Source organism: Poecilia latipinna, unplaced genomic scaffold (genome assembly GCF_001443285.1).
Source record: "Poecilia latipinna isolate Pla-1442-1.1 unplaced genomic scaffold, P_latipinna-1.0 Scaffold252, whole genome shotgun sequence".
NCBI lineage: Eukaryota > Metazoa > Chordata > Actinopteri > Cyprinodontiformes > Poeciliidae > Poecilia > Poecilia latipinna.
The window spans coordinates 41,762-55,066 of record NW_015112868.1 but is presented as its reverse complement, the minus strand read 5'-3'; the positions used below and the strand labels follow the sequence as shown (position 1 = coordinate 55,066).

Genomic DNA, 13,305 nt, shown 5'->3' with positions numbered 1-13,305 from the left:
TTTTTTTTTTTTTTAGAGGATTGTCTCTAAAAGCAGGCTAATGAATTTTTAATAGTAACTGGCAGTATTTTTTTATGGCTGTCTGGTCATTTTCTCCTCACAGATCACTTGCAGAGTACAAACTGCACCTTACTGCTCCCTGTAACCAGAAGCTTTTAAAATATCATATGCAGTTTAAGAGAATTTTCTTGAATAATTTATCCTGAATAGGCAGTGATTTCTTAGAGCAAAATCTGTGTCAGAAAAAGTTTGCTCAGAGCTACTTTAACATTTATTATTACTGTTCCAGTTCATTCAAGCACTTGATTGGAGGTTTAGAGGATGTTTCTAATAAAGGCCACGAGGACGCCGATGCCAAAGCCAAGTAAGTCAAATTTTGTATGCAAAAATTAATTGAAATACTGATCATATATATAATTTATGTGGCATTCCTGTAAGCTTTTGGCTTTTGTTTGTTTTCACATTTAAGTTTAAGTTAATTACAGCACATCTTGGCTGCCAACACCATGCTATTTTCTAAAGATATGTGCCACAAGTGGACCTGTTTATAATTGTACCTTTAGCCAGTAGCAAGACGAGACTAGAATGTCAAACCACATATAGTGAAGCATTTACTTCTATTTCAGCGGACACTATTGTGCATTTATCTTCATTGTAAAGACAACAAAATAAAATATGCAAGCAGTCATGAAATGGTTTCTAGCTCTACTTAGCAAGAAGCCACTTTGTGTTTAGTGCGTCCTCACTGGTTCTATTGCCTTAATATACTATTTAAGACAAAACTTTGTGAATGTGTGCCGTTCTCATTTTTCAGGCTTTGAGAAATTAACTTTTTATTATTATTATTATTATATGCAAGTTTCAGTCCCATCTGGGCTTAAGACAGACTTAATAAAACAGAGCAATTTCAACATGTTTCTGCTTCGAGATTCTTAAGCGCATACATTTATATGAATTAACTCCAATAGGATGTTTTTTTTCTAATTCTACTCTACCTGTGTGGCATTATTCATGCAATTCAATTTTATTTATATAGCGCCAATTCACAAAAAAAGTTTTGTCTTGAGAAAGAAAATATGATTTCAATTCAACTATAGATATTTTCCAACTGATTCTAGTTATCAAACAGTTAATTATTCAAAGTAGCTTAAAGAGTGTCTATCAAAGGAAACACAGGGCATCGCATACAGCCATTGACTTGCAGCTTTTACTCCTCCTGGACGAGAACAGCAGCAGAAAATCGCTTTCTCATTAGTTCACCGCAGTGTTGGAGAAGAGAACTGCAGCAAGTGTGCCAAAACAAACGCTTAGCAAATTTTTCAAACCTCACTTTCCAGCACATCCAACCTGATCATGTGCAATAATTATTATCCCACAAGAAAAATGCTATGGAATGGGACGTGCATTAAATACAGGGACTATTTAATGTGCAATTTTATGTGTACTATTTTGGTGTTTGCATTCTCTGAGTGACATGCTTTTCCATTAGCACTTATGAAGGGAGCTCTTTGTTCAAATTTGTGTTTATGCTTTCTGCTGAGGTTCTGAAAGGCAAATGGAATATTATACAGTGCAGAAAACTAACAGTACAAACCTCCCTATTCACACCTTCCCTACAGAAAAAATGTAGTTCTGGCTACGTCATGCTGTGGGGAGACATTTTTTTCTTCATCAGGGACAGGGAGGAGGGCTAGAGTTAGCCTGTAGCTGAATAAACTAAATGACAATCCTAGAAATGAAAACTCTTAAAGGCTACAACAGACTTGAGATGGGGGACAGAAGTTCACCTGTCACCAGACAAAACTTACGTTTGGGTCTAGACAACTGCTGGGAATGGGAGTCGTCCTTCGAAAGTTGGTAATATCTAGTCAGCCAATAGCAGTAAAAGGCAACAGTTACTGAGTCTAGATAAGGGCAATGAGAAAAGAGAATGGCTGTTGAGCGGGGTCCAGTGGATTAATTGCGGTGCTTAATACTGGCCAGGTACCCCAATGTCTCTGCCAGCCGAAGTGAGAATAACAAAAAACCCATCATGCACATTGCTGACCCCATTCTTTCGGTGCTTCCCTCTTCAGAGGAACACGTTTGATTCTATTCAAATCAACAACATACTATTCTTTGGCATGATTTGGATCATGATTCCTTTTCAGAACTTCACCCTAAAATAGAATCAATTGCTCCCGTGCCTCCCTGAGATCTGTCACATCAAAACGGGTTTTACCCTGATTAAGGCTGCTCTCCCTGCCCCGTGCTGTCTCGTGTCTTGCTGGCGCTCCCTCCCCGGCAGAGAACATTTGTGTCTTTGTGAAGATGCCTGACTCGAGGTCCCACGGTGACTGAAACTGCCTCTAATTGGTCACAGAGAATCGGCGCATTTCGGCAGTACTGTACAGCAACCTGCTGCCTCTGCTCTCTGAGGCTGACAAGTCTTTTCTTCAAAGACTACCTCCCTGCTATGTGCCGCCTGCTGATATTGTTTTTGATTGAACTCATTCTTCTGTTACGGGGAGAAGCTACGTGTTCACAAAATAAAGTAGATTGTTTTTAGCTTTTTACGCTGCTATTTCCACAAGCATAAAACCTGGTTTTATCTGAAGGCTAGGGTGAAACTGTGCATGCATCCCCATCATCTCTGCTGTTGACTGCCTTGTCAATGCAAGAAAAGAGACTGTAACATTTTTTCTATTCAGAAATTAAACCTTTAATTCTGAATTTTCTTAAACTGAAAAACAGCGGGTTGCAGCATCCGGCTGTTGAGCTGCTTTATTTAGAAAGTGATGGGGAAGCTGGTTTAAATAAATAGGAAGCTGGAGGGAAATATATACCGGCCCATCTTGAAGGAAGAACTATTCGAAGCTGCGAAAGGCTTGATAATGGACTTGTTCAGATTAAAACATTTTTATATGTTAGAAATGCCTGATCAACATCCAGCTCTAAATCCATCTGTGACATTCTTTTAGAGCTGTTGCTCTCCATCCAGACTAACTGAGCCTGGGCTGTTTTACATTAAAGAACAGGCAAAAACCTCTTGTATCTACTTCTCTAAGGCTGTTAGAGGAAGATGGCTCTACAAAGTATTGACTGAGGGAATATGTACGCAAGCCACACATCACAGATTTTTACTTTTTTAAAGCATTGTTGTAAAAGATGTGTTTCCTTCTACTTCTCACTTATTAACTACTTTGTGTTGCTTTATCATGCAAACTCCCCAAAAATATACAGAGGGTTGTTGATGTTGTAAAACGCACTCAGGTTCAAGTGGTAAAAATACTTTTGCGTTGTGTATATGACAGCATATGACTCAGCCCTGCCTCTGTCAGCTATTCAACCATTAAAGTTCAGTGAACAGTGTATCGTTTTAAGCAAAACTGGCATTTAAGCTTTAAGGTCAGAACTGCTTTCTTCTTGCTCTTTTTCCTGTTAGGCTGGTCCAAAAAGTACAAGAACAAAATAAATAAGGATAATAGTGGCACACACACACACACATTACACATCAAAATCCTCTCACCAACTCACCATGGGGATTACGTCATCTTTATGACCTCATCCGTTCAGTAATACAGATTATCGCCCACTAGGGTCCCACTTGACCTGTAATGAAACCCCAGTACAAAGGGTTTCAGTAATGGACTTTCCAGGTAACATTAATAAGTAACATGTTTTTGTTTCATGTAATGGACCTTTAAACTGTGACAGTAACCAGGATTGCTTGACAGGTCTTGATCCCACTGAGCTTTGTTTGTCTTTAATTTTATTTTTGGTTGTGGTGCTGTTCTAGCCCCACGGGGTTTGCTCACAAATGCAATTTCTGAAATTTGGCAGTACTGTATGTTTATTTAAGAGATATGTTGTCTTGGTTTTACACAACAAACGGTTCCTGTGTGATCGCATCTCCTTTTATGGAAAGCCTTTTAAGAATTTAATATATATGCAGAGTGGGAGACTAATGATTAATGAATAGTCTATTAATTTGGAAACAATGGAAATTAACTACACTTCACTCAAAAAGGCTACAATGGACAAATTTTGTTAAGAAGTGATTACGTTTAGTTATTTTAATGGATGAGCTTTGAGTTGCAGTTTCTTCGGGCTCTTGATCTGTGAATTCATAAGTAGAAGTGCTGCTATCTGCTGGACAAATAATGCTATTACCAGTAAATGCTTTGGATTTTCAAAAACCACACAGCTGGACAAGGGCCCTCGGTATATATCCAGATAACCCAGTTGGCTTGTCACAGTGACATAAGGTGGATCTAATGCATTGACCTAGATGGACGTGCTACGACGGCACAAATTCATACAAGAAAACTATGCATTATTTCCTTCCACTTAGCAGTTATGCTTTGTGTATTGCTCTCATAAAATCCTAATAAAATACAAAAATCTTTGGGATATTACATAGTAAAACATTTTTTAAAATTCAATGATATGAGTACTTTTTCAAAGGGCTGTAATTTAGTCCGTTATTTTCTTATCTTATAGATTAATCTTTTTTTTTTGGCTTGCAGTGTTATCTGGGACACCCTAGATGAGGGGAGCAGGGGGTAGAAGGCTCACATGGGAATGTCACACGATAGTAATAGTGCATACATAGACACAAATACAACGTGAGTCTCCTGGTAACCTGGTATGTTTTCTGAGAAACACCATGCTTAACTACCTGCCAACACGTGCTGCTACCGCAATGTACATTTGAAGTATCTGCTTTCAATAAAGTCACTCTTAAGTAAATGGTATTACTAATCTCTACAGCTCCTCAAACAAACCTGTCTGAGCAATCCAATCAAATCTTCCTAGTGGGTATTTTTTTAATCCTCATCAATCGCACAACTGTCAGGCTGTTTTTATGGTAAAAAAAAAAAAAAAAGATAAAAACCTGACACTGAGGTGATAGTCTGCTCTGAGTGACCCAGGAGGCCAGTCCTATGCTCACTGATCCAGAAACTGAGCTGATGAAACTCTGTCTGGATCAAGCCATAGCCTGAGAATACAGGGAGCGTTTGGGGGATAAGGCTCGGACACGTGGAAACAATCTCTGCTGCCAGCGCGTTCAGGTCATCAGTGGCATATTGTGATGTTCAGTGGCGGAGCCAAAGCATGTCTCCAGTGCTAAATGAGAAACGGGAGGCTTGTGCGACACATATTCCAGTTTGTTCTTTCCTGTAGAGAATGGGGACGGGCTGGGGACACTTAGTCTGTGTTCAAGCGGAGGTCGAAGCAATTTGCCAGAGGACTAAGCTCAAACACATCCTGTTCATGTGTTAGTATTTATCCACTCCACATCCTCAATAACATCCTTGATAGATTACTGTGATTCTAATCCTCTAAGATTTGCAAACAAATTAGCTCAGGGAGAAACGGATATTTTTTTTTCCTCAGGTTGTTGATAGTGGATTATATGTTCTTTCATCCTTCAACTTGTCTCTAATCCTTCTCCAATGTTTTCTTTCCTCCCCTTTTCTCTGCCGCAACAGGTACGAAGCAGAAAATGCATTTTTCTTCAATCTCAATCTGGCCGACTTCAACATCATAGACACCCTCGGGGTCGGGGGCTTCGGACGTGTTGAGCTGGTATGGAATAGCGTGTTGTAGTGTGAACACAAAGGACGGACATCCATACTAACACCAAGAATTGACCGTTTCTCAATTCTTTTGGCCACAGGTTCAGCTAAAGAGTGATGAGAACAAGACTTTTGCCATGAAGATCTTGAAGAAACGACACATTGTTGACACAAGACAGCAGGAGCACATTCGGTCTGAGAAGCTCATTATGCAAGAGGCTCACTCTGACTTTATTGTCAGGTATAACATGAGCAACCTTTTTAAGGCGATGCAGTTTATTTAAACAAAAATGCAGAAGTTTGATTTGCCATTGTTTACTTGGAGCTGGAAATGTATTTGTTTGAGTACAAAACTCCGTGGACCCCACTCGGCATGATGCTGCTACACATGTTCAGGTTTAGCAGTGCCTAGTTTAACCATTGTTGACTCCTCATAAAAGTGAGGGAGGGATTGTAAAGTTGCTTCAGTAGAGCTGATGATTCAGTACCCACTTCTTCTTTATACAATTTGACATCTTTAGTGTGTTTTAGTGGCACTGGAAAATGCAATATCTTGGGTAAATAAACAGCATTTCCTTCTTACAAATATTCTGTAGTAGCTAAGGACTTTTTTGGGCGTGTGCAAACTTTCTGTACTCTTCAACTCTAACATTCACATACTGCAGATAGGCGCCACTGCCACTCAGTTGACACAAGGGATACTACAGTGTTGCAGCAATGCCATTTTAATTGCAGTACTTATGCTTTGCAGATGTCTGTGATGATGAATCACTCACTCTGAAACGCTTTCTGATAAATTGAGCTAATAATCATTTGACCATTTGAGGGCCATCATGGATTATGTATGGAGTGTATTTTCACTTCAGAACATCCATAAAAAACTGTAATTTAAATTAACGTATGAAAATATGTCATTCTAGCGCAGTAGAACTGGATTGCTAATTGTAAATGGGATATTTCTGAATATTGTAGATATCGACTGTTGTATTATATTTTCCAGACTGTATAGAACATTCAAAGACAGCAAATACCTCTACATGTTGATGGAAGCATGTTTAGGCGGGGAACTGTGGACCATACTTCGGGACCGGTGAGAACCTTTTTACACCCCATCCAAGTAGTTTAGCTGGATCATACATGAACGCAGAATCGGTGGCAAAGTGCATTGTTTAGAAACCCTTAGTTGTTGTCTTTTTTAAAATTCTGCAACAGGGATTTTGTTTGCAAACCTTTTCTCGTTAGTGTCTGAGGAAAAACGGCATTGTCACTCATGTCGATCACCATTTAGCTTTGCTGTCCTGCTGTTTTCTTAGGGGTTCCTTTGAGGACTCAACCACCAGGTTTTACACAGCTTGTGTAGTGGAAGCTTTTGCTTATCTGCATTCCAAAGGAATCATCTACAGAGACCTGAAACCAGAGAATCTTATATTGGACCACAGGGGTTATGCCAAACTGGTAAGAAATCAATGTTTAATATCTGCCAACATTTGTCTTTTTTTAAGACAGGTATGTTATATAATCTGGAGAAATATCAAGTTTTTCCAAATAAATATTGAAGGAAATGTGGACCTTCTCTTAAAGTGGAAAATGACCACAAAATTGAATAAGATGAAATGTGGATTTAATACATTTGTAAAATTTCCACCAGATTACTCTAATAAATATCTTCAAAAGATACTAATATTATACACAAAAAGCCCCATGTTGTTTTGTTTTAATGCTGTGAAAAGTAGCAGTGATACTGCTTTGGAATACCTGGCAATAAATATTATTTACTCTGATTAATTCTAGTTTCTGATCTGATAACTTTTTCATCTTCTCTTTAGGTGGACTTTGGCTTTGCCAAAAAAATTGGCTTCGGGAAGAAAACCTGGACCTTCTGCGGGACACCGGAGTACGTAGCACCGGAGATTATCCTGAACAAAGGCCATGACATTTCAGCCGACTATTGGTCTCTTGGAATCCTGATGTTTGAGCTCTTGACTGGCAGGTACATACAAGCCTGGTCATGTTTGTCTGTTTTGTTCATGCAGATATTTCTGCAGATTTTGTGAAGCTTTGTCCTGCTTAATGCCAATTTTAACTGACTTTGACATCTCTTTAAAAACTCTAGTTAACAAAAAATATGAACTATTACTTATTTATAATAGGAGTAGAGGCAATGACATGCCAAGTATGCAAGATGTAAATGCCTAGTTTATGCTATGTTCATTAATCAAAAATAAAATTGAACTTTTGGTTTTTTGGCTTGCTAATTATTGGTGAGAGCAAACTAAAAATCTGCTCATTCCAATCATCAGACGATTTTACATACTGTTCCCTGGGGTAATATACAGCAATGAAGTTGAATATTATTGGATATTAATTTATTTCACTAACAAAAATAAATAAAAAGTAAAAATTGAACACAGAGATTTTTTATGGGCCATTATTTCTGTTAGTTGTTAGGAGTTCACACTTACAGCTAATGAAAACAAATTTAAAATTAAACTATTACATCAGACCAATAAAGAAACCAATTTTGAAAATAGAAGTATGGGAAAATGAACTGTATGCTGGATATCTGCTTAAAGATTGTGATTTGATACCTTTAATCTGACGAGCCTATGCAAAGTTATGTTGGAAACTATTCATGTAAACACAAAAATGTAAATTTGGAGTAAATAAAAGAAAAACTGCTTATTTTGATGTACTTCTTCTTACGCAAAACTAATGCTGGCCTCTGTTATATAGTCCACCTTTCTCCGGCCCTGATCCAATGAAAACCTATAACATTATCCTGAGAGGCATCGATATGATTGAATTTCCAAAGAAAATCACCAAAAATGCTGCCAATCTAATCAAAAAGCTATGCAGGTAAGAGTTTGTGCCTCAAATGGTTTTTATTTGCCCTCGTTTGATTTTTTAGTTTAAATGCTTAGTCTTTACCTGTTTTCACTTTAGGGATAATCCTTGTGAAAGACTTGGAAACTTGAAAAACGGTGTCAAAGACATCCAAAAGCACAAGTGAGCAAACTTTCATAACGGACTTCCTTTTGCAGTTTCTGTCGTTCTCCTTTCTGATAGCTTCTTGCTGATTTTCTTCCAGATGGTTTGAGGGCTTTAATTGGGAAGGTTTGAAAAAGGGGACATTGACGCCTCCTATTATCCCTAATGTGAGTGCACACTGCTGACATTAATTCTCATTAAAGCATTTTCCTCAGTCCCTCGCTTGTCGTCTCACGCAGCCTCGTATAATCAAGATCTGCTGTATGTGTCATTGCTTTTATGTGAAATGCTTTTTGTTCTTCTGTCCCGATAAGGTCACATCAGCAGTCGACACAAGTAACTTCGACAGCTTCCCTGAGGACAACGAGGACCCGCCTCCCGACGACACCTCTGGCTGGGACGTCGACTTTTGAAGTTCACCTCTCTCCACTTAAAACCAAAAGAAACTCTTCTTTTGTAGGCTTTTAATGGCTTGGAAGCCAACTCGGACGACATAGTTGTTTGTAGAAAAAGAAACTGCATTAAAAATGAAAGAGAAGATATGGAAATGGAGATGGATGGCAAACCCTCTGGGTCACCGATATGCCTTTATTTCACTGTGGCTCTGGATAAAGCATTTATATTGGGACTGCTGTAGCACTTCCTCAGTGTTGTCTTATACTCAAGTTTATAGGTAAAGGAAGCACAGGGATACTCAGACATTTACACACACATACAAGTTAGGCTGATACTGGAGCCAGGTTTTCCCCTGCAACAGGGGAAGGTGTTTATTGGATGTATGAATGTGTGATAACTTAACTAGGTTTGAATTCTGCGGTTAACAGGAGGGCGAAAACAGCCAAAGTTGCTCAGAAACAGAGAAATGTATGTCAATTTTATTTACAAAGTCTGTCTCTGCAGATCTGTTCGCTGGACTTCGGGATGTTGCTGCAGCTGCTGCCTGGTTCGTGACTCGCAGCTACTCGCAACAATCTATTATACTTTCCACAGATGTACACACTATGGTTTCCAGTTATCAAGTGCTCAAGACTAACCTGAATGTCAACTATTCTCTCCCTATTTAGCATACCTACATAACATTAAGCTATGTGTGGCACATAGTGTTTGAATATACCAGTTACATTGTCATACATGGACATAAACAAAACGCTTGGTACACTTCCTATGAGTTTTATCTACCTTGAAAAGCACAAACGCTGTGCATTCAGTGGAAAGAGTCACGACTCTTTAAGTGCCCTGCTTAAAGCTTAATGAATCAAACACATCTGCACATATGACAGCTCGGCTAGCATCTCCATGAAGCAGTGTGTCATTATGCACTTAAGACCATTAACTGAACGGTTATAAGTCTGTTTTAAACCTTAGTACGAGTCGAATTCTTTGTCGTCGTTTTATTGTGTTTCACGGTTACATTCTGCTTTTTGTTTTTAAATCCATTGAAATCCTTACCGCCGCTCTCCGAACCCCGATGTTCCCCGTTTGCTCTTGTACAGCTCTGAAATAACTGTGAACCTGGTTTCAGTGTCTTTGGTGCTGTTGGTGAATTATGATCAGCAATGTTGAGATGACAGTACTGTTTATGGTTTTGTACTGTGATTCTTTCTCCCTCTTTTTTTTTTTGTGCCAGATTACTTTGTGATGTAATTGATGTCATGCTTTAGAGAAATGGAGACGTGTGTAAGTTTTCAAACTTGAGTGAAGATCTTGACACCATGTTGCATTGTGCTAAATGTAATTTTAACTAAAATGAGTCAAATTTGACAATCTCTCCTTACCCAGATTCAACCATCTCGCCAAACTAAATTTGACCAAACTTTCTCTTTCAGCCAGCTTCATAATGCCTTTAAGGACAATTCAACAGTAGAGAACCAGATACGTTTGTCAGCACTCCTGACAAAGATGTGTAAATGCCTTAAAATAAATTATTCTTTAATTAAAGTTTTTAAAAAATTACAAAAGAATAAACTTTTAATTTGACTTCATTTAGTCAGTATAAAAAAACATTAAGAGTTAGTTGTTTTTAGTACAACTGTTTGCACTCCAGCTACTATTTCATTATACAAACCGCTTCATCCATTGAGACAATAGTTGGACTTCTCTAATAACATTTCCCAAGGCTACAGTTTCCCCTTTGCACAATATATCTTGATTGTTTAGAGTTCTGGATCCTCTCCTATGCCTTCTTCTCTTCAGCTCATCCCAAATTTTTTCTATAAAGTTCAGGTTTGGAGGTTGCGTTAGCAATGGAAGATGGTACATTTTGTCTGGGAATTATCTCGGTTGTGGTTGCCACATGCTCTGGCTCCTAAAATATACAAAGAAAATCTGTTTCTATTTTCCTGCAGAGTCCACCAGATGTTTATTTAAGATATTATGGAATTTCAATGAGTTGGTAATGCCATGCTCTCTAAAAATCAAACAGGTCCACAGCTTAACATACCTGCCACCATACTTTACGGTGGGTCTGACGTGTTTTTCTTCATATTCATTTCTTGTTTCACACTAAAACCATTCAAAATGTTTGTTCATGTAATACTGAATCTCGATGTCCAAGAAAATATTACCTAAGGTCCCAAATATGGGGCTCTTTGTAGCAATTCACTAACAGGAGAACTTGACTTTTTTCACCTGCCTGCTTACTATTTATTGTGGTAATATAGACCAGGGACACTCACATTCTCTACTTGGTTTGTGTACTATATTTTTTTCACATAAAACGTTACGGTTTATGAATTAGAAGGTTGTATATCTCACAATCAACTTTAAAAAATACAAGTATGAGTTTTTTTTTTTTTAAGTTATAGTTATCTTTTCTTTTAAAAGACGTTTAGTATTACCAACATCTGTGCCTCCTGTAATTTTTTTCAAAAGCAAGTACTTCCTAACATGGACTTCCCACCGATGAAATTAAAAGTTGAATTTTTTTTGTAATTTTCATATTGTAAAATGATGCTACTGTAAAAGCAAATACGTATATATTATGGCTTTTTACACATCTTTTTCAAACATGTGAACAAACCTATTCATATTTGTTTTGGAAACACTCATTTCATTAAGACTCAGCAGTCACAATCCCCCATTGGTCACCCAACAAGTTTCACCTCTCTACACTAAGAAAACAACTGAATTTAAAGTCAAACAGATTGTAAGTGCCTTACGTCAATGGCATATAGAATAAACATCACATGACCTTTGCAATGCTGCATGAACACATATACACCTCAGAAACATATGTCCTCTTTAGACTGCTATGTTTCACCCTTTGTTATAAAAAAACAACGCTTAGCACCCAAGGAGAGAATACAATTGTTTTAAGGCTTACAGTTGATAAATGAAATACATTTCCTGTTTATGATATTTAATTTATTTTATGAAGACACTAATTAAAAAAACAATACCTGACTTGGCTGCAATGACATGCTTTTCTCTTTTTATCTTCTGTGATCTTCTGTGATCTGAAGAAATCAACCACTTATGGCCTGATATGAAACACCAGTGAGCATTAATCGTAATCCAGAAGGTCCACCCATCACCTGTTACAGCCATGAAATCTTAACAATCAGAGAGGGCAAGAATGATTTGCAGTTTTCAATGAATAACACAATTTCAACCTGTAGTTTGTTGTTTATTAGAACTGAAATATCTGTCTTTCCTAATAAAAAGTCAAGGTCATTTAAATCATTATTTCTTGGGTGATGAAAAAAGAGTGGGAATGTGTATATAAAGATTTTATGTATGCTTTTGTTTATGTTTATCACAAAGCCTTATGTGTCTCACCTCTCTCCAATCCCGAGGAGTTTTATTTTTGTTCTCAAATGCCTTCTATCAGCCCTGTGTTATTTTTTGCTGTTGTTTACTTTTGCAGAGTGCCACGTGTCAGATTTTTTAAAAAAAAATATATATAGAGAGTAAAAAAAACAAACAAAAAAAAAAAACAATGCTTTTGAGTCATGCTTGTCTGTTGTAGTTTTTGTCTTAACTGATTAGGGATAAGAACAAGACAGAAGTGGATACAAGTGCTTAATATCATCATGAAACCTTTTAGTTGGTGGGGTTTAATTCAAAGCCAACATTTTGTTCTTAAAGTTGATACCTTAGAAGCAGGAAAAATTAACAGGGGACAAGGGAGATTGAAAGAAAGAAATCAAAATCAGGGCATTAACACTTTGTGGTGTATGGGACTTCATAGTTACAGATCCCTCCTCACAACTTAAATTTACTGTGATCATTTAGTTTTATTTCCTTGATGCAGTGTTGTGCTTTTCTGCTTTTTAGAATTAATTCATTCCAAGACATGTGGTCATTTGTTTAAAACATATGGTACTATATAAAAACATTCTGGCTGAGTGGATGATTGAAAAGAGTAAACAAAACTCTATCAGTCAGGTGATCATAATGTCATGCCTAGTCTTGCTTTGTAGTTTGCCGAAGCTGCCACATGAGGGAGCGGCTGGCCAGAAAAAAAAAAAAAAATCCTTTAGGTAAAGAGCCAGGGTCTTCTGCGAACTGTAATAATCAGTCCTGGAGTTAATGACATGCAGTTTAGAGGTAAGTGGAAATGATTCAGCTCGATGTTTTTCGCACAACAGAAATCCGTTTAGAGGTGGGGGGCGAGAGGTGGGTCAGGGAATTGGCTTCGGTCATAACAACAGGGTGACACTTATAGGAGATCAAAGGGGATCTACTGCATCAAAGGACCTCCATCTTACCTGCTCTGACATTTAGTAAGGTGGAGATAAAAGCGCCACTTCAAAAG

General features: G+C 37.8%; 1 protein-coding gene across 4 annotated transcripts in view; it reads left to right on the top strand.

The window, feature by feature from the left end:
• Window positions 1–12,432, top strand: part of LOC106947667 (cGMP-dependent protein kinase 1-like) — a 103,114-nt gene extending 90,682 nt beyond the window's left edge. For 3 of the 4 annotated variants that reach the window (XM_015032818.1, XM_015032817.1, XM_015032820.1), the window contains 9 exons: window positions 5,475–5,571; window positions 5,663–5,802; window positions 6,562–6,651; window positions 6,875–7,016; window positions 7,388–7,551; window positions 8,295–8,417; window positions 8,505–8,567; window positions 8,650–8,716; window positions 8,864–12,432. In XM_015032818.1, the coding sequence (XP_014888304.1) occupies window positions 5,475–5,571; window positions 5,663–5,802; window positions 6,562–6,651; window positions 6,875–7,016; window positions 7,388–7,551; window positions 8,295–8,417; window positions 8,505–8,567; window positions 8,650–8,716; window positions 8,864–8,962 (985 nt within the window). In that variant the 3' untranslated portion in view covers window positions 8,963–12,432. Of the gene's footprint in view, window positions 1–294; window positions 365–5,474; window positions 5,572–5,662; window positions 5,803–6,561; window positions 6,652–6,874; window positions 7,017–7,387; window positions 7,552–8,294; window positions 8,418–8,504; window positions 8,568–8,649; window positions 8,717–8,863 lie in introns of those variants that run through there. The other variant, XM_015032821.1, reaches the window with a different exon arrangement.
• Window positions 12,433–13,305: the final 873 nt, after the last annotated feature.